Below are 12,455 nucleotides of genomic sequence, written 5' to 3' on the forward strand. Positions count from 1 at the left end.
TGCAGAGGCTGGAACTTAGGTGCAGAAATTGCCAGTGGAAAACACTGGTTAGAAAGTGTGAATACTCTCAAAACGTAGATCCAGATGTTGGGAGCTATGTGTTAAAATCACTTTTATATTTCCCAGTGCCTAGGGCAATACTTTACCTAAAATGGGAGCCAAATAAAAGTATATTAAATCTAACCGAATGAAACCAGAACTACTTAGCTGTGCTGGTATCTTAAGGTTCAAGACAGCCTCTTGCCCTATAACCAACACAGTCAGGTACTTTATTTCTGTTCTAGAATCAAAACGATTCGAAGCCCTACATCCCTTGTGACCTAAACCTAAACCCTAATCAATAGGGTCTGCCACAGGTCTGTTGCCCTGTACCCGAATAAAAGATATGGGGTGTGGAGGAAGAGGTGGGCAGAAATACAAGAGCAAGAAGGAATTTCCTTGCCTCATTAGCCTGTAATGTTCAAGCTGACCTAGAAATCCTGGCAGTTCCAACATTTGGATTGACTCAGGCGGGGAAGAAAAATCCCAGGTGAATGATAATTGGATTACCCAGTTATGCCCCAGAGCCAAATGGCTGGAAAAGGCCAGGTCAGTAGGTTCTGGTACAGTTAAAGTGACATTATTTTCTAAACCAAAAATGGAGACATTCGGGCTGACAGACAATGGGATGGAATAGTTTAAATTGGGGCTGTCCTAGAAAAATCGCGGACATATGATGGATTTAGGTCGGTAGCTTATTTTGCAAGGGCTCCTCTGGGCCCAATATACTAATGGAGAGGGGATTAAGGATCAAACCCGGGAGATATCCGAGGGGAAGGCTGTCACTGATTTGTAAGGCAAGAAAAAGATGAAAAGATGTGCTCCGTACATAGCACATGAAGGTACATATCCGTAGGTATGAAGTAGGAAGGAAAGGAAAGTTGATCAGAACAGAAAGTATGTGAGTGAGATCAGGTGAGGTTCTGAAAGGCAGGGCAGGTGGGCCGGTGCGGGTGGGCCATAGCAGGGCACTGACTGGTATCCGACACGGAGCCCAGGGCTTAGAGTTCAGATGGTAGCTTCGCCACTGGTTTACAACCTGACCTTGGGCCAGTTATTTCCCTGTCTGTGGACTTCAGTTTAAATAGAGAATCTCATAAATCCCGATTTTAATGTAAAGAAGCAACAAATATAGTCTACCTTCATCTGGCATAGGAAGGAGAGAAAACGCTCTTCTAAAAATGGAAGAGAAGACAGACACAGAACAGCTTGTCCCTTTCCATCCAATTAAAAACCTCGTGAGACTGAACTAGAATAAAAACAAAACTCTCCAGCGAAGCCGCAGGCGACTCCAAAATAGGGAGTCCATCACCAACAAAGTACGGCAGATGCCAGCAGTCTTGCCCCCGAACGCAGTGTCCGTCCCCGGGAAGTCGTCACGGCGGGGAGACCGGCTCTGGGCTGGGGCTGGGGCTGGGGTTGGGTGTGTGGGGCCCGGGGACGCGGAAGCTGCGGTGCGCCGGGGTGACACAGGGCTTCTACGGGCGGCGTGCGCGCAGAGTCCCCAGGAGAGCGAGGCAGGGGAGCGGGGCACCTCCCAGGCGCCGAGCGGGCGAGAGCCGCCGCTGGCACGGCCTGGCAGCCACCTAGGCCAGGGCCGCGAGGGGCACCGAGGGCGGTGCCCGGCTTCCAGGGCGGCGAGCGCGGCCTCCGGCCCCCCTTCTGGCGAGAACCCCTCCCCCGCCCAGGCACTGACCTGTCCAGGGCCCGGCTGGGCCTGGCCGGGCGGGGCCTACGCTGCCCCTCGGCCGGGCGCCGCCTCACGCGGGGTCCCGGGCCCGGGCGGGCCGCCTCCTCTCCGCCGGGAGCCTCCGAGCCGGGGCCCGGGGCTGCCGCGGCGCATCCGACCGCACCGGCCTGGCCGGCGTCAACAAAGGGTGGCCGGGGCGCGAGGCCGGGACGGGGGCGCGAGGCCGGGGCGGGGGCGCGGGCGGCGGCCGGGGTTGCGCGCGCGCGCGCGGCGGGCGCTCGAGGGCTGCAGCCGCCGCGGAGACAATGCGGCGCGTCTGGGACGGCTCCCGCGGCCGCCTCCGCCGGGGGCGGGGCGACGGCGCGGGGCGGGGCGGGGCGGGCCGTGGGAGGGGCGGCGCGGACACGGGCCGCGCGCTTCCTTTGTGCGCCGGGCCCCGCCTCGCGCCCTCCGGAAGGCGCGTTAGGTACGCCCGGGGCTCAGCCTAAGGAGGCGGGCGCCACGCCACGAGGAGGCTGCCTTGGCCTCCTGCGCAACTGCCGCTCGGCGGGGCCGGCCCGCGACTCCCGCCTTGGACCGTTCAGTCCCTGTGGGGCCTGGGGGGCGCTCAGAAGACTAACGACCGCCAGTCACCGAGAGCTCAGTTCGTGCCCAGCCCTGTCCTTGCTCTCCCCCTCATTGTTCACAACGACCCTACAAGTAGTCACTCTCCTTCCCACTGGGGACCGAGGATCAGAGGAAAGTCATGGCCAGAGTGCCCGGGTCACGCCTCTGTGAGCGGTCTTGGGCTCGCGGCGGAGGCTGATTGAGGAAGTGGGTTCAGGCGGCCCGCCGTGCCTGGCACACGGTCGGAGTCCCGTAAGTGTTGGTTCTCTTCCCCAGGCGCATCGGGTGAACCTGCGCCGTCGTGGTCAAGCGCACTCATTCAGCACGCGCGCGCGCGAGGGGCTGCGCGGGGACAGAGAGGTGCGGCGTGACGTAGTACCCCCCTCAGGAGCGCGAGGCGCAGGAGGGTGCCGGACACACGCCAGGACTTCTCTCCCTCCTTGACTTCCCTCTATTCCCAACATGGCCCCATTTTCTTGCCTTCCTTAGTATTCATATTCTTTCCCTGCCTTTCTTCTCCCCCTACCCTTTTTCACTCAGGCCTCATCCCATCTTTGTTTACATTTATTTTACATTCCTCAAATATTTACTTAACTCCGTTTCTCCTCTATTTTTCAAAAGTTCAACCCCCTTTTCATTCATATTCACATTCCCTTCTCTGCTTCTGCATTTCTTACACTTATATCTTGTTTATAAACGAGGGTAACACAGGATTGTATACTCAGCTCCTATTCCCTAACGTGCCCACGCTTTCCTGCCTCCCTCTCTTAAGTTCCACCAGTTCTTCCTCGAATGCTCTTTCCCTAACTTTGAATGTCCAGGTCCTGCCTATCCTTCAAGGTCCAGACTCAACAGCAGCAGTTGGCAAACTTTTTCTGTAAGGGACCAGAGCGTAAATATTTTAGGTTTTACAGGTCCTACGGTCTGTCGCAACAACTCTGCTGTTGCCGCAGGAGAGCAACCACAGACAATATGTACACAAAGGAGTGTGGCTGTGTTCCAACAGAACTTTATTTATGGGCACTAGAATTGGAATTTCAGAGAATTTTCATGTATCATGAAATAGAATTCTTTTGATTTTTTTGTGAGCTGCACTAACACTGGTAATGTGATGGTTTTGGCCATTGGGCTGCAGTTTGTCAGCCTCTGCTCTAGAGCAATGCCTGTCCTCCCTGAAATCTATCCTGATAATCGCTAGTTGGCAGTACCTTTTCCTGTTTTATAACTTTTAAATGACTTACCTCAAATCCTTCTATGGCATTTATTTCATTTTACTTTCTATTGTAATTTTCCTGTGCATTTTTCATCTTTCCCAGTAGACCTTCAGCTCTTGGGGGTGGGGTACAGACCGTGTTTCTCTATGTGCTACCTCCCATCCCACAGTGCTTTGCACAGAGCGGGCATTCACATATACACAGAATGGGCCGGGTGCGGTGGCTCACACCTGTAATCCCAACACTTTGGGAGGCTGAGGCAGGCAGATCACCTGAGGTCAGGAGACCAGCTTGGCCAACATGGCGAAACCCCGTCTCTATTAAAAATACAAAAATTAGCCGGGCATGATGGTTTGTGCCTGTAATCCCAGCTACTCAGGAGCCTGAGGCAGAAGAATCACTTGAACCCAGGAGACGGAGGTTGCAGTGAACCAAGATGACGCCAATGCACTCCAGCCTGGGTGACGGAGTAAGAATGTGTCTCAAAAAAAAAAAAAAAAAAAAAAAAAAAGAAGAAGACATACACAGAATGGATATTTAAGTCTTGGGTGGCTGACAGTTGTTTCCACCATATAAAGCTTACTTCTCTCATGAGATAGGACCTCAACAGGAGGATGCTTGGTGTATCACCTTGATTTATGGAGAAAGACAGGCAAATGTCAGTTCATGTAGGGGTTTCTGGATTACAAACACTTGAGCAAATGTTGATTACCGCTGTTCTGGAGACAGGGCATGAATCCTCAGTTGGGTCCTGTATGATACTTCTATTAGCAAATTGGTAAAAGGCGAAGAAAACATGCCATATAATTTGCAGGTGGCAAAGTTAAGCAGAGGAATTAGTATAATGATTAGCAGAATTGATACAGAAAAGATTCCTGCTTCACCATTTGTTTTTCTATGCCTCAGTGGTCTTACCTTTAAAATGGGGATGATAAAAGTTGCTACCTCAGAGGGTTATTGTTAGGATTAATGAGGAAATATGTGTAAAGTCTAGCAGAGAGGGCTCAGTACATATTAACTTAATCATTACTGTTTTCTTGCTAGGCTGGAACTTTGGGCTAAATTTATAAAATAACACTTAACAGATGTAAGTAATTATATTTTGGTTCAAACTATAAATTATACAAGTTTGAGACTAAGGAGAGCTGGCATGACAGCAGTGAGACAAAACCTCAGAAGCAAAAATGAAACCCGGCTCTCTGGAATTCAGGTGACAGTGCTCTGTGAACAACTGTATCATTCCTGTGAGGTTGGAGAGTTCATGGGGGCACCGTTCTGATGAAGGAAGGGGAGGGAGTGACTGTTGTGGAGGCAGAGTCATGGCGCTGCCCTTTCACAGCCGTGTGACCTGGAGCCCCTTCAGCTTGTGTTTCTGCCTCTGAATAATGGGGACAGGGATGATTCTGCTTATCTCGGAGGGATGCCATGAGTAAGCAAAGGACTTGAAACAGTACTCAGCATATAGTAGGTGTTCAACAAATTTTAGTTCCTCCCTACCATATAAAATATGAATCTAGGGAACAGCTCTGCCCCTGAAACAGGCTTCTAAAGACTAGTAGCTGTTAATGTTTGGAATTAATGCGCTTAATTTTGGGGATCAAACTTTAAGAAAATTAATGAGAAGGTAGAATGTCGATTGACAAGCATGACCAGAATGGTGAGAGTGGAGGTTTTTACCTGTCATAGGTAAAAAATGAAAAAAGTCTCAGATATTTAGCCTGGAGATTTTCTCTTTTTTAATGGGAAGAGAGGCAAGAGACAGTCTGACAGCTGTCTACAAACATTGTATAAGATGGACTCTGCTACAATTCACCGAAAGGGTGAAAGTATACAATTACACTTTGATAATTAGAGCAAATCTACAGTGGAATGGACTGCTGTTCAAAACCCCTTCTCATTTGCAAGTGTGCAGAAAGAGAAGGGATGACCTCCTTCCTGTCCTTTAGTTTTGCTGCTGGTCTTTCTCCATATTCTTTTCCTTGATCCTGCTTCTGTTCCCTATAGAGCCTTTATACCCTTTTTGCCCTGCGTTGTCTCAAGTAAGGTATTTTTTCTTCTTATTTTTGCCTTGCCTTGTCCTAAGGTATTTTTTCTTATTTCTCCATCAATTTCCAAACTCTTTTTTTTCCTCTTGGCTGTCCCCGCCACCCCCACCCCCCACCAACAAACACAGCACAATGACTGGAACTGCCTCCCTGAGTTGCAGGTGGTCCATAGCTCAGAATGTCACTGAGACCTGGGCCAACTTTGCTGTGCAAACTGGCAGAGAGGGGAAGGGAAGCAAATCGATCTCTGCAGAAGGTGAAGGAACTGCCGTGCTGCTCCCATCTGGGTGAAGGGACCCAGCAGAGTCTCCTGAACCCCAGCGGGGAAGAAGTCACTCGTAACCAAGTGCACACAGACAGATGGGGGTCCCAAAGCTGGGCATAGTTTCCTCAGAGATGCTTCCTGTGAGCTGAACTCATTTGAGTCCCCTTCCTCTTTCCCCTGGCATTTCCCTTATTTTTGAAATGTGGTAGCTGTTTTGCCATATTTTCAATATCAAGAACCCCCTTTCAAACCAAAGGAAGCAAAGAACTATGGGAACTGTCCACCTGCCTCCACTCTCCACTTGCCATGTGTATGTGGATACACCTGACACCAGTGACATGCAGGCAGGCCCCAGTATCTGGCTCTAAAACTTTCACCCTTTTGCTCTTATATCTTCTGTGTCTCCCCTACTTTATCCCTGGTTCATTCTCACTTCCCTCCTCTGTTTCCAACCTCCCAGCTTCCCTGCTTGTAATAGTTTACCCTCCCATTCCAGACGCCCAAGTGAAATATGCCAGGGCATGGCAAGAAAGGTCAACTTCCTCCCCTCCCCCAGGGCCCCGCTGTGCTTCATACCGTGAGCTGGGGATGGCTGGATGTTAGGGCTCTTGGGTACAGGCAGGCCACCAGGCATGGCAGTGATAATGGCCTGCTGATGCGGTGACAGGCCAGACCGAGTCTCAGGCACACTCTTCTCCCCTGGTGCCGCTTCTTTCCAGTCATCAGGGACACACTGCTGGGGCTGTCAAAGGACAGGACAGAGAGAGGGGCCTCTCAGAAGTGGCCTTTGGGTTCTTGGATACTTCCCTAGTTTCTGTGGAGCGTGGGCAGCAGGCAAGGACTTTAAGATTCAGTCATCCTCAAATTGGGGAAAGCCCTCGCCTCCTTGGAATCCCCAGAGGTGACTTCACCTGTCAGCCTACCCAGAAGCACCTCTTGACGCTGTGGGGCTGTCTGAGCTGTGGTCTCCCCATGTGCTCCCTGGATCTTGGGGCCGGCTTACTCACCACTGGTGAAGCAGGCTGCAGTTGCAAGATGACGGCTGAAGTGTGCTGGAACCTGCGCTGAGGGGTGTGGGGCACGCCCTCGAGATGTCCATTCTGAGGCCCAACATCAGGTGTGGGAGGGTGAGACAGCTGACTGCCGCCAGGCTTGTGCACGTTGGCAGTGGGGCACTGGAGTGGAAGGGCAGGTGTAACTGGGCCTAGTGGCATGGCATGGGCCTCTGAGCTGGGCTGGAGGGCCACACTTGGAGAGACTGAGGCGAGCTGGGGGTGGGGCTGGGCTTGGAGCACAGGCCGTGACTGTTGGGGTGGCGGCTGCTGCTGTTGCGGCTGTGGCTGCTGCTGGATCACAAACTGGGGCTGCAGGTGCTTTGAGGATGGCTGTGGGAGGAGCTGGTGTGGCTGCAGCGGAGCGTAGGCTGAAGGCAGAAAGGCCAGGTTAGAGAGCATGGCTTGACCTTCTCTTCCGCTGCGTCCTCCGACTCTGCCCCTCCCACATCCAAATAAAAATTGCTTCCCAAATTCAATGTCTCTTGTTTTCATCCCTTTCATTTTTTATCCTGAGCCTGGCCTGCTCATTGCCATGGCCTAACACACTCACTCTATTCCTGCTTTCCTCCTTTGCTGTCCCCAACCCCCAAAGCTCAACTCCTCAAAACTCAAAACTCACCTCCTCTTTGGCCAGTTGGGCAGTTGAGAGAAACACTGGATTCTAAGTGCGGCACGCTCTCTCTCTCCTCTGCACCCTTCACCCGCTGTTCCCTGTACCTGCAACAGCTATAGCCTCTCTACCACCCAACCCAGCTCTGTGTGGCTAGTCCTCATCCAGCTTCCCAATCTAAAAACTGGAAATATAGTTTCTGCATAGAAGTTGTTAAAAGGATGAAATGAGAAGAAAATGACAGAAAATGACTTAATGTGCACAGCACAGAGCCTGGACATGGTCATACGCAGTCATTTCTAGTTTTAATGATTCTATCAGTGTGGTTTAGGTTCTTAGAGTATCCCAGGTCTACCTCTATCGTAATAATGCTTGTCAAGGTGGTTTGGAATTGTTTCTTATCTATCTTCCATGAACTCCTTGTAGTCAGAAACTATCGTGTATCTCTCTATCCAGAACTTAACACAGTGCCTGACAGGAATTTATTTTTTGCCATGTGTGGCTATGCTAGCTTTTCCCTCTTCCATTTTAAGCAGGCTGACTCTTTGAGGTGAGAATTCTTTTATTTTTTAGTAATCCCTTCAGTGTCTAGCTCATGACTTGTTTAAAGTAGGGATTCAGGAAATTCAGTCCAGCAATTGTCTCTGCACAGATCACGCTCTGGCTAGTGCCATGCCAGCTTAGGAGGAAGGAGCTCAGCTGAATCTGTCCTGTTTAAGGACTGTCCTCCACAGAGACTTCCACGGTTGGAGAGCTAGCCAAATGCAAGGCAGGCCACAGCTGGAGACCTGCAAATGGATTTTTACAACGAAAGCCTCATGCTAGTAAAGGTAAAGGCAAATTCTGGGTCCTGAGTCACCCACATTTTAAAAGGACCCTGTGATGCAACAGGTGCAAAGCAAGCAGGTTTCAAACTGAGTTATGGGAGGTACTTTCCTTCTTGAATTCTGTCTATTCACATGCAAGTTTTGAATGATCCCAGGGCAACATGGAATTCCAAGCAGAACTTCAACAGGAATGGAAAGGACAGAAATAAGATGCATTACAAAGGACAAGCAAAATGGTCCTTGGTGACTGACTGTCATAGTCAGCGGGAGAGGGACTATGGATTGCCCACAAGGGTTTAGTGTGGATCATACTGAATGACAGGTTTGAGAAACTTGGACACCAATGTGATGTTGGGGGAAGTGTGTTGGGTTTGAGTTGATGGCGGAACCTTTGTGGAAATGCCAGCAGGCATTTGGTGATTATAAATTGTCCCTGCCCCCAATCTAAGCCATGTCTCCTTATCTTACATTGAGTAGGTCAGAATTTAACAGTCAGGCACTTTTGAGAAGACTGTTGATAAGGCACCTGGGAACCACTGCAGAGGCCACACAGGACTACGTTAGGCCACTGCAGCCAAAAAGATCTGCAAATGATGGGCATCGTCACTGCAAATGCAACCAAAACCCTTTTCTCCTTTAATGCAAAATCACTGGATTCCTGCCCCTGGAATGTGGACTCATTCTAGGGGCTGCCTATGTGAGGTGGGAGCTGGAGATGGTCCAGGTCAGGAAGGCTGAGGATCAATGGCACACCCCACTACTTGCTGGCTGTGCAGCCTGAGACAAGGTACTCTTCTTTCTCAGAGCTTTAGAGTTTAATCTGTGAAACAGGAAGTCTGGGCTAGGTGATCACATGAATCTTTTCCACATCTAGAATTTGATGGGGTGGCTATAGCAGGAAAGTAGTTTACAATTCAGGATTAATAAGGAGGAAAAAGGGTTATAGAGGGAAAAGCTGCTAAATCTGTACAGAAGGGTATAGGTAGGGATAGTACATATTCATTTTCCCAAAAGACTGGGAAAGGGAGCTGCTGGCCTGGCTTCTATTCCTATGCTTCCTCTTCTATCCCATTTTCTCCCCACCCTGTGCTTCTCATGGAAAACTGAAAGCCATTGTTTTAGGACAAATGAGGCTACTGTACACCAAGGCTGGAAATAAAGCTCAAAAGGCTTGAATCGATTCACAAATCAGAGACCCCAAGGTATTTTGGGGGATATATTAATACATCCTTAACTTTTTGAGGTTAATAAAAACAAAGATCAGGATTTAACTCCAGCATTATCCTGGATCAAAAATAATATCCTTTTGTTTAGAGTATTGCAGTAACTTTGTAAAGGGTCTTCCTGAGTCCAGTTTCTTCTCTCTGTAATCCAGCTTAGAGAGTGCAAACTAATCTTCCTAGTGTACAGATCTGATCTCTCACTACAAACCACCGGGACTCTCCTTTGTCTGTGGTTGTCTAAAGCCCCTGGCAGGCAATCAAGATATTTTTACAACATAAACTAACCTTTTACTTTTTATTACTTCTTTGACTCACGCAATCTTTACTGTTCACTGTACCTTGTACAGAGTATATGCCTTTTCTTATACTGTCTGGAGTGCCACAAATCAAATCCTAGTCACCATTCCCTGGCCCTTACAGCTGACAGGACTTTCCCCTTTCTCTAAGATGACATTCAGGCCACTTGCTTTGCGCTTCCCTCAGAGAAGCAGTATGCCCAGAAGTTAAGTGTGAGCTCTTGAGTCAAAATGCTTGGATTTGAATTCCAACTCTACTGCTTACTGGCTGTGTGACATGGGGTGAGTTACTTGACCTCTTTGTACCTCTGTGGCGTCATCTTTAAAATGGAGGTAAGGATGACACCTATCTCAGAGTAATTTCAGTGTCTTACTTCCTTTAGTAGGTAGAATTTATGTGAGTCATTTGTTTCCTCCAAAATATCTTGAATTTAGTGAATGCTCCATCAGTACTGCTGAATGAATGACAGACAACATGGTGGGACTTGTTTATCCCACAAAACTTGTTTTCAAGGGTTCAAGTATGCAGGAAACGACTCACTGTCTCAGAAATGCTGAGACACTTGCCCCAAAGCATACCAGGTGTAGTTGCAGGACTACTCATGCACTTATTTTCGTAGAATTCCACTCTAATTACCCAGAATTTGAGGTTACCTGGCCTACAAGCAAGAAGAGTATGCCTGTGGGAGGGTAATGGCAGATCTTTTCACTAGTCACTACTCTTAAGTCAAGATACACTTCCAACCATTCATGCACTCAACACACAATTTATTAAACACCTACCACACACCAAGTACTATGCTTGGTAGTGGCTAAAACATGGTCCCTAGGAGAGATTATAGTTCAGTAAAACAGACAGATGGTAGACAGTCTCAGCATAATTTGGTAAATATTATGATAGGAGATACGCACAGAATATTGAGAACGTGGAAAAGGGGAGTCAGCTTTGGAAGGAGAGCAGAGAAGGTTTCCCAGAGCAAGTAAGTGTTTAACATGATTCAGAGTTAGAAAGATGACAAAGGGAACAGCATTTGGGAAGACTCAGAGGCATAAAATACTACGGTGAATTCAGGGATCTCCAGGGCATTATTTGAAGCCCAAGGTGTCTAAGAGAGAGGAGTCAGAAGAGGAGGCAGTTTTCAGCTGGGCCTAAGTTATGCTGGCACCTTCTAGGGGCTGCTTATTCCTCAAGATGTCTCACGTGATTAGGCTGCAGGAGGTAACCGAGGTTGGGGCTGGCTGTAGAGGTCAGCGCCCCACATACACTAGAATAGACAAGGAAGCTCCTTTTAGAAAACCCTAAAGAAACAGCCACACAAATTTTCCGTGATGCATTCCCTTGGCTTGGGGTCAGCAGGAGTTTGAAAGGGGAAGCAGAGCTAAGGGAAGTTTGCTGTAAGAAACTTATAAAATAGGGTTGGGTTGCCCCTGCAGGGGTACTCTATCATAGTGTGATTATGCCTGAACATTTTTGGGCCTGTTCTGCAGCCCTCTGGAAAACTACCAAATACTTGCCATGTACAGGATTCTTTGCTAAGTAGCTTGGAGCATTAAAAAAGAAACTGTCACCTGCATTTCTGTCCCTACTCTGCCCTTGGCAGAGGATGGCAGTATAGCGTAAGTGAGTGGATAAAGGCATGGGTTTTAGAGTCAGTCAGATCTGGGTTTAAATCTTGGCTCTGACACTGATAGGCTGTGCAATCTTAGATACATTGCTTAAACTCTCCGGATCTTGACTTGCTGTTCTGTAAATGGTGGTACATACCACATAGCTGTTAGTATCAAATGCAATATTTTGTTTAAACCACAAAGAGGTTCACTGCCTTTGCTTAACATCTGGTACCTAGTAGATGCTCAGTAAATGGTAGCTATTCTTAAATGGAGGTTTACAGAGCTTAAGTAACTTGATCATGGTCATTAAACTAATAGGTGATGAAACTGGGGTATGAAACCAGGTTAACTCCGAAATTCTTAAAATACTACCTGTGATCTGTGTGTTGCTTTGAACTTCTCAAAGAATTTTTATCATTTAAATTTCATTTATTTCTAACAAGAAGCCCATGAGGCAACTGAGCAGTTTTTTTATTTTACAGGCAAGAACTGAGAGTCATTTCCAAGTGACTTTTACGATGCAGTAAGTGAAGGGGAACTTCATTTGACAGGTGAGGCGTGGCACCTTGCATATAACAAGATGCTGATGGTCAAGTGAATAACACAAGTCAGTAAGGACAAACGAGTTTAGCAAGCCTAGTATTAGTTGCAGGCAGTTGAGAATTCTAGAGGCCATCTTGGAGGTATGGACAACAAAAAGGAATTGTTATGCCAGGAGGCAGGGGGGAAAAGGGCATATGACAGGCCAAGAAAGTCACAAAGGGGTAGAAGTCAGAGAGAAGAGACAACAGCATATTTGGCCATAACAGAGGGTCTGCATGAGGCTGCCATGAGCAGTCAGAGAGGTGCAGTGGGCAGTTGGGGGAGGGACTTGAAGGTCCCCCATGAAGTCAGATAGAGTCATTAACATGATATTTAATGAGCCCTTACTAAAGACTAGGCATTCCAGCTGATCAAGGAGTTCCTAAAGACAC

The 12,455-nt window shown here is 48.5% G+C and overlaps 1 protein-coding gene across 10 annotated transcripts in view; it reads right to left on the minus strand.

Annotated features, from left to right (window-relative positions):
- PHC2 (polyhomeotic homolog 2) overlaps positions 1-12,455 on the minus strand; it is a 103,712-nt gene that overhangs the window by 24,320 nt on the left and 66,937 nt on the right. For 9 of the 10 annotated variants that reach the window (XM_039473665.2, XM_074380474.1, XM_039473664.2 and 6 more), the window contains 2 exons: positions 6,867-7,282; positions 6,436-6,601 (listed from right to left, as the gene is read on the minus strand). In XM_039473665.2, coding sequence (XP_039329599.2) covers positions 6,436-6,601; positions 6,867-7,282 — 582 coding nt within the window. Of the gene's footprint in view, positions 1-1,735; positions 2,039-6,435; positions 6,602-6,866; positions 7,283-12,455 lie in introns of those variants that run through there. The other variant, XM_039473667.2, reaches the window with a different exon arrangement.

The sequence above is a fragment of the Saimiri boliviensis genome, chromosome 11 (genome assembly GCF_048565385.1).
Source record: "Saimiri boliviensis isolate mSaiBol1 chromosome 11, mSaiBol1.pri, whole genome shotgun sequence".
In the NCBI taxonomy this organism is placed as follows: domain Eukaryota; kingdom Metazoa; phylum Chordata; class Mammalia; order Primates; family Cebidae; genus Saimiri; species Saimiri boliviensis.